Below are 17,652 nucleotides of genomic sequence, written 5' to 3' on the forward strand. Positions count from 1 at the left end.
GGTTTGTTAGGAGAAGTTTCTGCTTGGCAAAACGATGGTTGGTCAGGGACTGAATATGAAACCCTCTTGCAAACTTAGCCCTTTAACCCCAAAGGCAAAACGACGTTTTCTCCAGATCCAGGACTACAAACTCGATGTCCATGAATGATTTACCATTTTAAAGCTACTCATGAGTGTATTTGATACACTGATATAATTATGAATGAGAAATGGGAAAGGACCTCAAGAATGCCTTGTGTTGAGTGCTTAACCCTTTAAGCCCTACTTTACGATTAAGAGACAAATATGCACAGTGCAGTATTGTCGGCAATGCCTCCGCGTAAAGAAATGTCCCAACAAACGGCTCACAGAATTCACAGCTTTTGTCAGGTGTTTTGTCCAACACGTATATTCACCCGTCTCACATGCGTTTACATCTCAACATCGTGTCACGTGGTCTAGCTGGAGCAATACCAGTGCCCAGTCTCCCACAATAGTCAGCTCTGTTGATTGTCATTTTCGTTCGAAGAGCTGTGCGCTCTATTTCAGTGGCAGGTTCTAGGAACGAGGATAATCAATTGCCAAAGGAAAATACTCGAGGAACAATAGGAATTGAAGAGATCACAAGTCTAACACCGAGTGTCTATATACTAAACTTTCTTCTTCCGATCATCGACCTTCACATTCCAGTAATAAAGAACCTGTGAAACCATGGTAACATTGAATACGGTGGACGTGGTGAAAATCGCGAGTATGTACTTGTCACCAGTCTCCTGCAGAGTTGTAAAGATGCGCACCACGTGACTGTACAATAACATCAGCAGCATGACGAACGACAGCTGACCGGTATGACCGTTACGGAAGTTGGTGGCGATCTGTGAAACCTGAGTATGAAAGTTGAACTAATTAATGAGCTGAAATTGTTTGTTAATCTGCTATATTTTTTTCGTCTCCCCAACCCACTCCCCACCCCGGTTCAATGTTGGATCCTCCACGAACAATAATGCATAGCGACATTTCACCGTTGAAACCCAAGGGGGAAGGGGACGGAACTGAAGGCACCGTAAGAATGTGGTAACCTTTCCAAGAGAATTGACTGCGACGATGGCAGCTTTGTACATGGCTCTTAGGAAAAATTAGTCTATCTCGCACCCGTTTTTAGTGTCGTCACGCAAAGCTCCTCCCCATAGGAACGTTGCGTGACCGGACACAGAACGGCAGCGAGGGAGACTAACGAAAAATGAAAGAAACACTCACTCGACTTATGAAAAGAAAAAGGACATTAAGCGAAACAAGTTGAACCAAGACAGCCATGGGTGTTAGACCAGATACCAGAATGTAAACGATGGCACCATACAGGAACGGGAACAAGATCGCAGCCAGGGGTCTGTTAGTGAAGTAAAACAACAAGACCACAAGAAAGGAAGTCTGGCTGGCTTTGATTACACTTTCGCCCCAGGCACTGAAACCAGAAAAAAAGAGAACTATAGTGAATATATAATACAATTTACTTGAAGGAAATTAATTTGTTGTGCTGAAACATAGTTTATTGAGGAACTGGTTAGGAAACCTTGCCATGAAAACAATGGTGCTGCAATTTATGTTGGAAGGGCCGCGATCCTGCACAATCCTTTGTTTTAACGTTCACACTACGGTTGAATATCTTAACAAAAACGTTTCTATTGGTCAGTTGCTCCAACACATTCCAAATTCTTTTGTGGTTTGTGCAGGGTCAAGGCCAAAAAGTCAAACAAAAACATATAACAAAGAAGTTTGTCAGGTTTCATAACCATTGCCTCTAATTAACTATGGCTGAAAGTAAGTCTAAATTAAACATGGATAAGGGGGTTAGTTTCTAAAGAAACTGTGGTTCTGCGCCGGTTGGGAGTAGGAACGAACGAACGGTTTTATCAACAGAGTTGATGAGGTAATTTGACCACAGTAGAGAGATTCGAGTGCTGACGTCTCGAGCGGTTATAACCCTTCATTAGAGCGAATCCGTGGGCAAACAGCCTTTCTGCCAGCATGTGGTCGGCTTTGGTGTGATTCTCTAAAAGGTTTCTGAGTGAATGAGACCAGTAACTCTGTATAACAGCCAGGAGTCAATGGGATTTGCCACTAAGTGCTGGGAAAACATGTACAACGTAGATAAACTAAGTCGTAAGCCATCGCAAGTTTGGAATTGCTGAAACTAGAGACTGGCTTTTGATTCTTTGGAATTATTCACTTCAACTGACCTCTGAACGGAGCTACTATCAAATTATTGCTCCTTGGTTGAATGAAAACTAAATAACATACCTGAATGGAAATCCTCTGGCACAACTGTAGCTAAACGTTGCTGTTTGTGTCATGAGTTCAGTGACAAACGAGATGATACTTAGTGGAGGGGGACAGGGGGGCGGGAGCCCGGGAGAATAGGGGGCGGGAGGGGTACGGGAGACGGGAGAGAAAAGGGCGGGAGGCGGGAGTTCTAAGAGGACGGGAAGCGGGAGAGCAATACAAAACGGTGAATTTCTTTACTTATTGATGCGTTAGAATACTATCAAAAAAAGAACTCAACAATGTTTTACAATGTTATTTGTCTTCCATTTAACGTCCTCTGAGGCTTTACACAATATTTTATTTCCGAGCACACGAAAATTCGTGCTCAGGCGATAAACAGGGTTACTTCCGGTTAAATTGTTAACCCTTTCATGGTGTTACGTCATAGCTCATGAAATGTCAAGCGTGGCATGTATACACATGTGTGAGTGCCGCGCAAGTTGTTAGAAGTCTCAAAAGAAGTGAGCAAGGTGAGCAAGTACGCGTCTTGTAAATTTAGTATCAGAGATATAAAAAAATTCAAGTTCGTCAAAGACCATTTTAGTTCTTAGAATTTTTCAGTACGGTAGTTAGAAATCTGGGGCATGGGCGACCTTCTTGGGAGTTAGCTCCCAATGACCGTCAATCAGACCGTAGTAATCAAGATTTTGCTGTAAGGTGTATGGGAATTTGCGAACGGAATGCTGTTTCAATGAGCACGTCGAGAGTGCAGAGTGGTTCGTTTCACGACCCCGTTTTTCTTTGTGGACAAGGCAAAATCGATTCCTATTACAATAGGCAGCTAAACAGCATGTGAAGCAATCAGGAACGACTTCATAGAAAAGAGGAGTAGGATTAGGAGTAGGAGGAGATCAGTGCAGCATCCCCGGAACATTGATGAAGACTTCGTTTTGATGAACAGTTTGCCCGGCTTAATTTCGCACGCTTTTTGCATTTAATTCACTAATTCTTTCCTCAGAGCAGTAACAACGAGCTTAGAATTCACCACCAGTAACCCAGAGATTTAAACCTTGGATTGAAAGCAGGTCCTAAAATTTCATTTTACCTTTTCCCACACTAAAAGCATTTTTTTCACGCAGTTTTAGGGACTAAGGATATCAAGAAAGATATCAAGATAACCGCTGAATTAGTGTATCAAGTAAACGTGATGGATCCCCAATAAGGCGCCGAGAATTAGGCAGACATACCGAACCTTCTAACTGGGGCTTTTGGCTGCCAGCTCGCCATGTCTTTCTTCCCTATTTGAATTACATGATCCCAACAAATGAATGATTAAGAAATGCAACACTGCACGATGGACAAGACTGTTGTCACTGAAAGAATGGTTAAACCGTCAAACAAGACGAACATGTTAGTCAAAAATTAACCTATCGATAATGTTAACGTTAATCAAAATATATATAGTAAAAAAATGAACAATGAAAGGCCTACGAATGGTACGTCCTGGTACAGTTTATGACTAATACGGGTTTTGAAGCCTTCTAATTTACTCGGGGACGGGAGAAACGCGAAAAAAGGGCGGGAGGCGGGAGACAAAGGTACGGGAGGCGGGAGGTTCTGACCCCCCTGTCCCCCCCCACTACTTAGACCTTCCACACTGGACGCTCGTAAAACCTTGATTATCTGAGGCAGTTTAACTAAAACCGGGAACACACAAAAAATCACTTATTGTTTCTGTCTCTCAGAGACTGAGGTAAACTTGGTTACTTTGTTCGCGATTAGAACTTTGGAGGCTGATCTGTGGGAAAAGCAAAACCCGTAACTTGCAACCATTTGGATGAAAAATAGGGAGAGTACTTTCCGGTGGTGCTGTTTATTATGTTGTACAAGGTGGTACTGAGCAGTGCTTTCCTGTGGTGCTGTTTGTTATGCTGTGCAAGGTGGTTCTAACTTTGAGTCTGTGGAGGAAATCCTAAAGTGTGACCATTCAAGTGAAAGCTACTGAGCAGTACTTTCCTGTGGAACTGTGTATTATGCTGTACAAGGTGGTTACCCAGATGAAAGCTATTGAGCGGTATTTTACTATGGTGCTTTTTTTATTCAATATTTTGCAAACTGAAAAGAAGCTTGAAATACTTTCCGTTTAATCTTGGAAGTGACTCTGCCATTCATGCGAACTGGGTTAAGCAACTTTCGGGTGTTTTTAAAATTTAAAACTTTTAGAACGTCAACATTTTCGGAATACTGGATTGAGGAATTAAAAACTGCGTTAAAAAAGGGAGGAACGATATGAAAGGCTTACAAATCAGTTCTCGTTTCCTTTTGCTTCAGTCGAGTCCCGTCCGGTTGCAATATTTATTTTAGCATCGCGTGATTCCGTGACCACGTTGAGTTTCGCGTGACTCGACTTTCTTGGAATCACGCACGCTGCAAATTTGACCCACTTTCGCTTTTAAACATAAAATCAAAGTCCTCGCACGATTTCATTTTCTTTGAATCATGCATGTTGCAAAGTTTTTCCACCGCCTCATTTTAACCAAAGAGAAATCCAATTTTCAGTTCGCCCCAAAAAATTGCTGTTAAAAAAATGAGATTGCTTTTGGTGCAACAATTTTATTCTTACCTACAACTGCTAAAGCGACGACAGAGTAACCCAAGCATTTACTGAGAGCAATCTTCAGACAAGTGACTAAAGAAAAACAACACAATAGTTAGCCATCATTAATTAGCTTCCGTGGCGTAGAAACGAGAAAATAGGGCATCACCATGAGAAATTTTCTGTAGATGTATACGCGAGGAAGCAGGCAAAATATAGACTAATTGAGGGCAATGACATTGCGTGTATTTATTTTAAACTCACCGTGAAAAAAGTTTAACTTAACGAAGAATTCATCTTGGCAATGTTTGGGAACAATGAATTGAGCCAAAGGAGTGAAGAAAAATTCGCCGGCTGACATCTCAAAAGGAAAGTGTAATGTGTTCGTTGTGTTAATCTCCGGATAAGACCGCTGATCAGTTTTAAAAGGGTCGTGTCACGCGATACTGGTAATAGGGTATTTAACGGCTCGAAACGGTAGAAAAATACAAAATGAATATCAGACATAAAAAGGGAGTAAGTATGAACACAAGGGACGCAAAAGGATTGGAAAGATTTACACTTTACAGTGCGACGCGCATTACCGTGGCCACCCAACAAACTGTCTTTTTTGAAACAAGTAAGCCAATCAGGAAACGCGAATTTGATTAACGGTCACGGCTCCTTGCAAAGTCCAACAGGCAAGAGACGCAACAACAAATTATTGAAAACATGTTGTTTTGTATTTTACGGCACTGTAAAGGAGAAAACGTTTCACGTGTTTTTCTTTGCAATGTCAGAGTTTGGAGCCAGAGAGCACATGTTTTATTCAGAGGTGGCAGATTAGAGAGAGAGAAAGACTTGGTTACTTGATGGTATTTTTATTATGATCTTTCATCCTCAAATAAATGAATTAACAAGTAAACTCAAGCAAACCCCTAGCCTGCATAGCAAGCATTTCCATGGAGTTAACGCATGTTTCTCTCCTGTGCAGCCAACTCTACAGAAACGCTTGCAACACAGGCCAACAGACTTTAAAACCATTCCTTTTATTAAATACATTATGTTATCACTCAATGTCACACTTGCATTAAATAAAATGCACACAAATTGGCTACACACTTTAATACAATGTTTCTTAAGACTGTTAAAGACTACCCTAGTCCTCTTGATGCAATTGCATCAATGTAACTACCAGTTAACTAATTTATAAAATCAGAAACCTTACCCATCTGAATTGAATCAGTAACCCCTTCAGAGATCCACAATATATAGGGAAAGTTTCTGGGTTTGGACCAGGTCTTAAGAATATCTACTTATATTAAAAACCCCTGTTACAGGTAGGGTTGTTTTGACGGAAAATTTAAATTAAGATAATTTCAATATTTTTTACTGTAACAAATTGTATTTTCATGCAACAACTGCCACTGAACTAAGAAAAACACAAACTAACTTAAACAAAACTTCTGAAAATAGATTCCCCATAAAACATTATGAAAATAAGACTGCCAAAACTTCACACACAAAAATCCCTCAAGCCTGATACTTAAGTAAATATGGTGACTATCCACTCAATTTATCCATGCAAAACTCAACTTACAATGAAAACAAGCCATGGATTAAAATAAATAAAAAATTGGGGGAGAGTGAAAATACTGTGAAAATAACAGTACTGTAAGCTTTACATTCAGATGTCAAATTAAGTAGGTTAAGCTATTGTTACAATAATCTGGATGTATCAGGATGAAAATTTCAGTCAGACCAGAATGCAAGCAATCCACACAGTTACGCAAGTGGATGAAAAGATTGATTTCCAGATCTTGTTTTGTTCAAAATAATTATTGGTAACCATAATTATAATGATTGATTGATTGAGCGAGCGATTGATTGATTGATTGATTGATTGATTGATTGATTGATTGATTGATTGATTGATTGATTGATTGATTGATTGATTGATTGATTGATTGAAAAGCATACAGTATGCCCATTTCATAGAATACAACACAAACATAAATTGCCCTGTTCTAAGACTGTTGTTTCAGATGACACAAAAAGAGAAACAATCTAGATATAAAGGCCTTCAACTAAACCAGAAAATGCATTGACGAAAAGGAACACCAACCCAAAAAGACTAACCCAAAAATTTATAATATTAACAAGACTTTGAATGATACTAACTAAGCTTGCTTTTTCTTTAAGTCAGGCTTGACATTCCAGTAATACAGAACTTGTAACACTAAGGTAGCATTTAATGAAGTAGAAAAAAGGAACGTCACAAGCATGACTTTGTCGCCAGTCTCCTGTATGGTGGTGAAGATGCGAGCCATCGCTCCAAGGAACAGCAGCAGAACCATTATAAATGACAGTTGACCTGTGTGGCCATTTCGGAAGTTGGAAACTATCTGCAAAAGCTTTAAAAGAATACAAAAGAATATGTGAAACATTTGAAAGGTTTTTATAAGAGTATTGTGTCTTCTTTTGTCGTTGAGATCAAAATTGATTCCAATTATTATTATTGATTTGAGCAAAGAGCTAATGAAACAGGAAATTAGCTTACAGTGAAAACCTGGTATTACAGACATCATTTGGACCCGAAATAGTGTCTGTATTACGGAGTGTCCTTATTAAGTGGAAAATGTATGGGTGGGACCAAGAAAAACTGTCCATAACAACAAGGTGTCTGTATTTAGTGGGTGTCCATAAAGCAGGATTCAACTGTCTTATTTTTGATTGTTCCCTTGACATTCACATTGCCACAATTACCAACAGTATCACCTACGACTTGATCCCATCTGGCCTTGTAGCTCAGTTGGTAGAGCAATGGATGATCAAATCAGGAGGTCATGTGATTGATTCCTGCTGCAGTCAGAGATTTTTTCTTTGGCTCGTCCAATCCTGCATTTCCTTATTAGCGCTAACATTCAGTGGGAAATTCAGTAGTTCAGTTTAGCACTTAAACGTACACTGTAGAGTTAATTCTCTAATCCATCATTTGTACACAAAAGAGGAACTACCACTTGATAGATTCCTTTCGTTTATTCAAGCAAAGCGACCAAGTTTATAAGGTAAACAAAGAAAATCAGTCAAGCTCATTGGCACGGTGGCCCAAAAGTGTCACGGCAATTTCAATTTCACCATGGCAATTTCAATTCATCACGGCAATTTCAACTTCACTCACGGCAATTTCAACTTCATTCATGGCAATTTCAATTTCACCACAGCAATTTCAATTCTATCACGGCAATTTTTTTCAACCTGCCTAAGAACCGGAAATAGTCGCCTTGATTCTAGAGGCCCATTACCATCTGGGTAATAACCCACAATGAAGCTGAAATTGCCGTGGTGAAATTGAAATGTCACGGTGAAATTGAAATTGCCGTGAGACTTCTGGCCCACCGTACTGGTATGTGTTTAAATTATATATTAAACACAGAAAGCTATATTTATGCATTGAAACTTGGTTTCCACTCACCCTACTGATGACTATAAAGGCAACTTGCAGTGAGACCAGTTGAACAAGAACAGACATGGGAGTCAAACCAGACACTAGAACATAAACGATGCCACCATACAGGACAGGAAACAGGACAGAGAGCAGGGGTTTGTTTGTGTAGTAAAAGTACATGGAAACAAGAACTGTATTCTGGATTGACATGAACAGACTTTCACCACAAGAACTGCAACAGAAAATTCAAAATGAAGTGAGCAATTTTATAATAATTATTGAATCAATGTGATGCTGTTCATTATAATAATACTGTGCAGGATTGAAAACACTTCAGCATTTCAGTCTTAAGTGTAATCATTCACATGAAAGCTACTGAGCAGTACTTTCCTGTGGTGCTGTTTATTATGCTGTACAAGGTGGTTCTAACTTTTGAGTCTGTGGATGAAATCCTAAGGTGTGACCATTCAAATGAAAGCTACTGAGTAGTACTTTCTTGAGGTATTGTTTATTATGTTAAACAAGGTGGTTCTAACTTTTGAGTCTGTGGATAAAATCCTAAAGTGTGACCATTCTAATGAAAGCTACTGAGCAGTACTTTCCTGTGGTGCTGTTTATTATGCTGTACAAGGTGATTCTAACTTTTGAGTCTGTGGATGAAATCCTAAAGTGTGACCATCAAATGAAAGCTACTGAGCAGTACTTTCCTGTGGTGCTGTTTATTATGCTGTACAAGGTGGTTCTAACTTTTGAGTCAGTGGATGAAATCCTAAAGTGTGACCATTCAAATGAAAGCTACTGAGCAGTACTTTCCTGTGGTGCTGTTTATTATGCTGTACAAGGTGGTTCTAACTTTTGAGTCTGTAGATGAAATCCTAAAGTGTAGCCATTCAAATGAAAGCTACCAAGCATTACTTTCCTGTGGTGCTGTTTATTATGTTAAACAAGGTGGTTCTAACTTTTGAGTCTGTGCGGGATGAAATCCTAAAGTGGGACCATTCAAACGAAAGCTACCAAGCAGGACTTTCGTATCATGGTGTTCTTTTTTTTAACATTTACAAATTTAATTTTTCCCTATTTTGCACTTGAGTTGAGTTCTCTTGGAATTGAAAAGGCTACATGTAAGAGGAGTTCATGTGCAGAAACCAAAGAATTGTGGGGGGGAGGGGGTTAGTTAAAGTTAAAGTTTTCTCCATTATTACAGTTATAATACATTCTATTACTTTAACATTTCTCAATGCCATCTACTAAATAGAGAGATTACAGGATGCCACAGTTTTCTAAATTATTTCCATTGCAAATAAATCTTGTTAATAAAATCACTAAGATCAAGGTTCTTTTCCCATACTTTACAGCGATAAATATATTTTTTCTGATATAGAAGAAGTATGTCTAGTCTGCATTTTTGGGGAATAGTCAAGTTTGAAGTAAAGAGGTTCTCCATGAACATATAACAAGCAAGTTGATTGCTAGAGAGATCTATCTCTGTATTATGCATACTATTGAACCACTCAAGTGTAAGGTTGTAGAAAGAAGTGGAATCAAGACAATTAATGAAAGTGTGCTCGATGGAATCGGGATTAGAACATCGCCCCAGTACAAATATTTTGTGATCACAGCGTGATCACAGATCACGCCTGTGATCACGGGCGTGATCACTCCTTTCACCTTGACCACGCCTTCAGCAAGGAGTGATTGGAGTGATCACAGCCGTGATCACGGTGTGATCACTCCAGTGACCGTGATTCTCAACAGTGACGGCGTGATCACGTGTAAAAAGTTTTTACGCGTGATCACGGCGTGATCACACCCAGTGATCACACCCGTGATCACGGCGTGATCACACCTTTATTTTTACTGGGGCGAGGACAGAGATCAGACAATTTATATCTTTTCAACTCTTTTGTAGTCGTAATTATTCTATGTAAAAATTTAAAGGAGAACTGTCTTAATTTATTATCTTTAGATTATAAGAGAGCCTCATAAATTATATAATCTCACTAAGCTATACTGAATGAAATATTTCCAGCAGTTTATTCTATGCCACAAAGTACACAGTATACTGACATTCAAGTCCTTATTGAAGGATCATTATTTGAACAGGTTGGTGATACCTACAGTGTATACACAATAGTTTTATACCTGAATGGAAAACCCTTGGCAAAACTATAAGCTGCAGTAGAAGTCAACGCTACCAACTCAAGAAGAAAAGACAGCAAGCTGAGGCCTTCCACACTTGATGCTTGTACAATCTTGATTATTTGAGGGATTTTTACTACAAAGAGAAGGGCATACACAATCTTGAAGGTAAATACAACTAAATTCAAGGTCATGCCAGCCATTCTAAACATTTAATTACCTCAGTTTGGGTGTTCCATTGGGTAGTGACATAAACACATTGGTCACACTAAAACTAGTAAGAATGTTATAGCGGTTATCGATAACATGTGCCCTACGGCATTCAAAAGAATCGGATAAAATTACGTTTAGGTGGAGTCAATCAAAGAAAAGCCATTGAAATTGTTTTGAATTCCGACAAGATTCCAAGGCAAGAAACTAACAATTTTACCTCCCTAAGAGAAGGTAAACTTAATTTAAATTGATTTCCGAGCCAGATCAAGCAAAAATAAAAGGTATTTTTGAATTAAAAATCCCTCTAATAGCCCCGCCTCAAACTTCACTGACATCACAAGGACAAAAGGATTTCCAATTTTACTGTACATGCATAAAATGCTCCAAGGTTGACATTTAATTGAAATTCCCCTGTTATATGGTAGTTGTTAAAGCTAGGAAAGTTGAAATCAAAACAAATACACAAGGACGATCTTGGCACCCCTGCCTTTAACCTTTGTCACTATATTTTGATCAGTATGATTTTTATAAAGTCAAACTAAATTCAAAATAAACTGCCACCAGTACTTAAGAACTTACTCATTGCCGATCCAGCCACAATGCCATAGCCCAAAACTTTGCTGAGTGCGATCTTCAGACAGGGCACTAAAAGGTCAAAGTGTAAGCTTTATAACTTAACCCGCTTTGAAATCGCAAATTATGCGCAAGCTCAGTATAGAAATTCACAACGTTTTTACCAAAACATGCAAGTCCACAGCTGTTAAAATGGTATTTAACATACCGTGAAAGAAGTTCAAGTTGATAAAAAACTCATCGTGGCAGTATTTAGGGACGATGAAGAGAACCAAAGGAGTGAAGAAAAATTCACCGACCGCCATCTTGAAGTCCACGTCTGAACTCCAGCATGGGCGTTATGTAAGCTCTAATGATCTTTCCACAAGGACTTGTTCCCAGTCTACTCTACTGTGAAAATATTCCCGGTACCGAAGTATACACTGCGTTTTTCCTAAGAACGTCTAATTTTGGAGCTGAGGCTGAACGTTCTTATTTTTCATTGCAATTTGAGGCTGAAAACGTTCTTAAGATGTTCTTAAATTACATGGTATACACTACATGTATTTCAGTAAATAAATGAGGACGTGACCAGGAAACCTATCAAAGTACATTGCCTGTAGAGATATGGTATGAAGAACTGCTGATTATGACAAACCGAGATGTGTGTCACCATTGTTAATGTTATACAAAACATCCCCTTAAGTATTTTGGTTAATTTCCATTTGTTACCTTGATTTTATATACAGATTAGCAAAATAAAAACGTTCTTAATCGACTCTCAGCCTGAGGAATTTTCTTAATACGTTCTTAAAATTTTGGTTAATCTCAGCCTCGACGTTCTTATAAAAAAGGTTCTTATAAAGAAAAAAACAGGGTATTAAGACTGGTCCAAAATTATTCTAGGCAAAAAATCTTAGGGTCTATGGTGATTATTGTTTACATCTCACCAATTACTTAATACAGCGATTGAGACATGATTGTGAAAGGAACTTCACTCTTTTATTACTCCAGGTGGCGCTGTCTAGATTTTTCAGGGAATGATAAGCAAAAAGTTAACAACTCTTTTATAAAACCTGTGGTGTACGTGGTTATAAGTATAAAAAACATCAGTAGGCCTGTATCGCCCCATGTAACGGAATCCACAGAGGTATTGGATTCCGGATTCCATCCCTCTGGATTCCGGATCCCGACCCTCTGGATTCACTGGATTCCGGATTCCATGCCTCTGGATTCCGGATTCCAATAATTTGGAATCCAGATTACGGCGTCCTTGGTTCTACTCGTATTTTCAGCTCTGATACTAGTGTAATAATTTAAACAAAACACACACCTTTATCCCATATTGTAGTGGAACAATAAGTCATGATTCCGTTGGGAAAAAACACCGATACCCTCTCATAGAACAAGACATTTCGAAAACGTCATTCTGCAATTCCTATATGCCATTTACATGATCAACAAATATCGAACAACGTCACATGTAGTATTTAGTGGCAATTCCTATACTGTTTACATGATCAACAAACACCGAACAACAAATATTGACGGCTAATGTTCAAACTTAGTTACAATATATTACGTAACTTTCTGCATAAATCAGTGGCAACAATGGAAAGTTCAAATGATGCACAAGCTATAACTCTAAACGTTCGTTCCCTTAGTTTATTAGGAAAACGATTTCCCTTAGAAATTAATGCACGTCACAAAAATGAAAAAGCTTTTGTCATTTGATTCTTAGGAAGTGCGTTAACTAAATTTAAAAAGTTCTACTCATCGTCGACTTGAGCGTTACAGTAAAGATCATGATGGGCGGCGCTTTTTGAAAAGGTTTTGCTTTTGAGTCTTTCATTAAGCATGGTTGCGAATGGTTGATTATTATATTAAAGCCTGGTTCGTTTCACTAGCGAAATATGCACAAGTATATGCATAACGAGAATGATGATTATTCAAGAAAGTGACGCAGGCATACTCGGAAAAAAGAAATCCGAGTGGCCTTAGCTCCCACGAGTCTCCTGTAGCTCAGTGGTAGAGCATCCGAACTAGTAATCGGAAGGTCTTAGGTTCGACTCCTGATAGGAGCACTCGGATTTCTTTTTTCCGACTATGCCTGCGTCACTTTCTTGAATAATCATCATTCTCATTCATTCACCAGGCTGGAAATATACCATCACATTTCTTTCATATATGCATAACATCGCTATGTCATTGTCAAAGCGAGCATATAAGCAGAAGTATAAAAGCTTATAAAAATCCAAAATTTCCCTTTTTGTTATGCTTCCTATTATGATTATGTTCCTCTTATGCTAGGGAAAACCACATATGCAAAGCATAACCAGAAAGGACTATTACATCTAATAATATAACAATCCTTCTTGGTCTCTTTTGCATAAGCTGTCACATGCATTTATTAAAAGGTGGCTGTTCAAAGCACCATGCTTATGTGTGTATTTCGGGCCTGTTTTCAACGACTTAAAGTCGTATGCTTTCGCTTCCGCTTATGTCCCTAGTCAAAACTCACAAAACTAGACATAAGGAGGGCGCGTTACCCCTTCCATCCCGTGCATGAGACTTGTATAATTGTCGCTACCAAAGATTTTTGTGTCAGATCGGAGAAAGAAGAAGTCTTTCCCTGTAGCAAGACAGCCACGGGTATTAAAACATGAAGGAACTTCTTCAGGGGCGGATCCAGGATTTTTGAAGAGGGGGTGGCTGACGCGACAGAACGATATCGGAAATTACGATGATAATCAATACAGCAATAAAATGGTACTATATCGTGATTTTATTTGTAGAGTAAGATTATATTTTACGTATAGTAGGCTGTGATCACAAACAAGCAACTCTTTCTGTTATTACTGCGTTTCTTAGCCACGCGTGAAGCGGCAGGTCTATTCCGGGGGTGAGGGGTGGGGGGTGGGGGGTGAGGGGTGGGGGGTGAGGGGTGAGGGGTGGGGGGTGAGGGTGGGGGTGAGGGGTGAGAGGTGGGGGTGGGGGGTGAGTTTAACAGACGTGGATCTAGACTCTCATATACTCTCATAGACTCTCATATATGTTGACATTTGCAACCATGTTACTCTCCAAAGTCTCACGACGTTACGGCCGTACCACGTAACTCAATTTACATACATCGTGTATGTCAATACTTTGACATTTGCAACCATGTTACTCTGCCAAAGTCCCACGAAGTTACGGCTAAATCTTTAGATGATAGGCCACCCTCTCATTTTTTCAAGTAAATAACTAGAGACCGATGCCTTAATTTTCTTGAGGGGGATACAAGTCAAGATGTAATCCATGCAGGTTATTTTCACGGTATCATATTGGTGCGAGCGCAAACTGAAAAAAAATTACATAAAAATAGAAATGTCATCGTAATTGCATGCAGCAAAGGACGGAAATTTCCCCCTGTGCATCCTCGTTCAGTATAGTTCCGCTTGTAAGCACCAACATGACTACAGTGAATACCACCACTAACATGAGATTCGTTGGCATGTGTACATTATTAAATGAATTTTTCGCGACACGTGAATTTCGAGATTTTGAAGTGTACATCGCAGCACTTGACTTTGGCCAATTTTCTAAAGGCTTGCACGGCAAGTCACTTAATTTAATTTTCGTGACTGAATTTTCCCGTTTTCACGAAATATGCAAAATTAGAAAGTGTCGCAAAAAATTTATGTGCTAAGTTTGTTTTTCGAATTGAATTGATAATTTTATCGTCAGCTGTAATTGTTTGTGCCACTGAAGTCCCAGTACACGTTACTTCAGCTTTATTTACGCACGTCCGTTAAAAATTTTAAGGACCAATCTTATCAGCGGCCAACCTCAAGCTTTACTCAGTTGGACGATTCGACCATTGAAATGCCTTAATCGGCAACGGCAAATACACTAGAGCTTACTGTCGTGAGAATTATCTCTCGAATATAAGTGATACCAGCATATTTTAGTTACTAAAAACATGTTTGTTGTTTATTTTTATGTTCCGTTTTCTATTAATGGAACTCTGATTACAAGGAAGGGAAAAACTGAAATCTGAAATTGAAAGAAATTATAAACTGAAGGCAGTGAACTTTTTTCTTTCTTTTTCCTCTTACCCTAGAGAGAATTAGAAATGAAGATTCGAAATGCAACATGCTCAAATCCCAAATACAAACGAGAAAAAGGAAAAACATTTTTTCCCTGCCCACCAAAAAAAAAAAAGGTGGGGGGGTGAAGGAAGGAAACTGCTCGCTAGTTAAAGTTAAAGTCTAGATTCCGGTTTTTTATAAGCCACTTTGGCAAATTCATAAAAGTTAATCCAGATTATTTACAGTTACAGTTGTGTTGCAGTTTTAAGATTCCAAATTAATGTGAGAGTGAGTAGAGGGTTCATATCGCAAGAGCAGAACGTTTGTTTGTGTAATGACAATAACGACATTTGTAATTGTATCATGACAATAGCGACATTTAGAAGTATTGACGCTTACACTTAGTATCATTGACAAACCAGCCTAACAACCGGTTTTTCGAAGGCCATATGGTAATTGATTAACCAGGGAAAGTTAATCTAGTTTATTTGTATATATAAAGTTACAGTTTTGTTACACTTTGAAGAATCAAAACCAATATGACGTCAGTTGTATCATTTAGTCGATCCAAGATTCAAGATCTTACGAGTCTCAAACAAAAAAGCAATACAAAAAACGATAGCCACAGTTTGGATTACTTTTATGTGTTTGTCAAACTCAATAATGTTAAGGTGGATCGCAGATCCCCACAGCTCGCGCCATGAACAAATTAAACGTACCCTCACCCCCGAACTCGTGATTTCGTGTGAGATTGCAGGATGTTCGTTTATCACGTATATGAGAGTCTAGATCCACGTCTGTTAAACTCACCCCCCACCCCCATTCCTCACCCCTCACCCCTCAATTATTTCTTTGCGTCGAAACGTTTACCTGTAAAGAGTCAAAATGGTGTTTTATTCTACTAGTAATTCAAACAAAGCGCTGTAGATACTTGCTCTTTAACCATCAGTTTTACTTGAGTTTTACCGACCATTGTTTTTCTGAGTATGTCAAAGACCTTAGATCGCTTAGCGTTTTGAGTTTTTGGACTCTTAAGAAAGAAAACATCGAGAAAAACAATCAAACGAAAAGCCCATAAAAATGAAATAGTTTTTAATTAATCTGCCTTTTCGAAGATTCACTTTTCTGATTTAAAGTCGTATATCAACGGATTTGAGGACGGGTTTTCTTTTCGGATTCTTTTTGTCTTCACTTATCCGACACGTATTTCTTATTACAGCCTCAATCAATCATATAAACAATATCTCGCAATATCTTAAAGCTAAACTTCTGTAAACATACCTGTCTTCCTTTGATTTGTGCTTTCCCATAACCGAAGTGAAGTTAAAAACCACTTGATTCGACTTGATACACTTCAAAAAAACTTCCGATGCAAGCACTTGAAAGCGTCAACGAGCGAATCTTCGAGCATCTTTTTTGTCGCATGTGCTTTGAAGCTGACGTCATGAGGAAAATATCCCCCCCCCCCCCCCCGAGGGGTGTGTCCTGCGTGGACAAGTTCGAACACGTGTTTCGAGTGTCGCAAGTGTAGAAGAGTCAGAGGTAGACCGCTAAAAGGTGACTGGGTAGAAAAAAAGAAGAATCTACCAAAACAATTCGACACAAGTAGATTCTGGATTCCAAAACTTTAGTGGATTCCGGATTCCAGCTCACTGGATTCCGGATTCCAACATAAAAAATGTCCTGGATTCCGGATTCCAACATGAAAATTTCTCTGGATTCCGGATTCCGGATTCCGTTACATGGGGCGACCTGTAGGTTGTAAAACAATCCCACACTTGTGCGTCGATAAGTTTGGAGCTAACAATAAACCGCTGCAGGACAGTTCAACGCACTTTATTCTCTCAGAGGCCGCTCGTGTCAGTTTAGTTAAAACTTAAAACGTGCACTGACATTTTAAAAGTATTAAAAAATTACACACTGCACGTCAGCTCAACACGCTGGACTCTCCTACGAGGGATTCAATCTTGATTAAAGTTTACTGTGTACAGTATAGTGCATGTGTATTTTATCAACTCAATGCATGCTAAGCTATATCGGGAGACACTTCCAGTAGCTCCGACTGTGAGATTTACGGCGTCCGCTGTTAATGATGTGGCCAATATGGCCGGTGATTCCAATCAATGAGAATCAATAATCAATATAATCAATAGTTATCAATTAAAATCAATAGTAATTAATTGATTGATATTGAAAATCAATAAAAATCAAAGCCGCAATGTTGAGTGATTAAATCAATGAAAATCGAAAATCACTCAACATTAATATTGCGGCTTTGATTTTTATTGATTTTCAATATCAATCTATTGATTACTGTTGATTTTAATTGATAACTATTGATTAAATTGATTATTGATTCTCATTGATTGGAATCGCCGGGCAATATGTTATAGCGACACTTTTTTTTTCAATTT

The 17,652-nt window shown here is 38.8% G+C and overlaps 2 protein-coding genes across 2 annotated transcripts; both read right to left on the minus strand.

Annotated features, from left to right (window-relative positions):
- Window positions 1–264: 264 nt before the first annotated feature.
- On the minus strand, window positions 265–5,318 carry LOC146449224 (mannose-P-dolichol utilization defect 1 protein-like). The gene is made up of 6 exons (XM_085101530.1): window positions 5,102–5,318; window positions 4,865–4,930; window positions 3,890–3,938; window positions 2,278–2,361; window positions 1,237–1,441; window positions 265–863 (listed from the first exon to the last, which is right to left on the minus strand). The coding sequence occupies exons 1-6, from the start codon at window positions 5,196–5,198 to the stop codon at window positions 630–632; spliced, it is 735 nt and encodes a 244-aa protein (XP_084957656.1). The 5' UTR covers window positions 5,199–5,318; the 3' UTR covers window positions 265–629.
- Window positions 5,319–5,676: 358 nt separating this feature from the next.
- On the minus strand, window positions 5,677–11,542 carry LOC146449225 (mannose-P-dolichol utilization defect 1 protein-like). The gene is made up of 5 exons (XM_085101522.1): window positions 11,398–11,542; window positions 11,196–11,261; window positions 10,407–10,539; window positions 8,292–8,496; window positions 5,677–7,230 (listed from the first exon to the last, which is right to left on the minus strand). Exons 1-5 carry the CDS (start codon window positions 11,492–11,494, stop codon window positions 6,997–6,999), a joined length of 735 nt encoding a protein of 244 aa, XP_084957648.1. The 5' UTR covers window positions 11,495–11,542; the 3' UTR covers window positions 5,677–6,996.
- Between the last annotated feature and the right edge of the window lie 6,110 nt (window positions 11,543–17,652).

The sequence above is a fragment of the Pavona decussata genome, unplaced genomic scaffold, assembly GCF_977016875.1.
Source record: "Pavona decussata unplaced genomic scaffold, jaPavDecu1.1 SCAFFOLD_602, whole genome shotgun sequence".
NCBI lineage: Eukaryota > Metazoa > Cnidaria > Anthozoa > Scleractinia > Agariciidae > Pavona > Pavona decussata.

What these genes read in the sequence shown, in the direction of transcription:
- LOC146449225 (XM_085101522.1), bottom strand. Translation starts at nt 11,494, where the DNA reads ATGGCGGTCGGTGAATTTTTCTTCACTCCTTTGGTTCTCTTCATCGTC. An exon ending in TGTGGCTGGATCGGCAATGA is followed by an intron (nt 10,540 to 11,195) that starts GTAAGTTCTTAA and finishes TTCTCTTTGTAG; the next exon opens with TAAAAATCCCTCAAATAATC. An exon ending in GCCAAGGGTTTTCCATTCAG is followed by an intron (nt 8,497 to 10,406) that starts GTATAAAACTAT and finishes TTTCTGTTGCAG; the next exon opens with TTCTTGTGGTGAAAGTCTGT.
- LOC146449224 (XM_085101530.1), bottom strand. Translation starts at nt 5,198, where the DNA reads ATGTCAGCCGGCGAATTTTTCTTCACTCCTTTGGCTCAATTCATTGTT. An exon ending in TAAGTTAAACTTTTTTCACG is followed by an intron (nt 4,931 to 5,101) that starts GTGAGTTTAAAA and finishes GTTTTTCTTTAG; the next exon opens with TCACTTGTCTGAAGATTGCT. An exon ending in CGAGCGTCCAGTGTGGAAGG is followed by an intron (nt 2,362 to 3,889) that starts TCTAAGTAGTGG and finishes CTGTCCCCCTCC; the next exon opens with ACTAAGTATCATCTCGTTTG.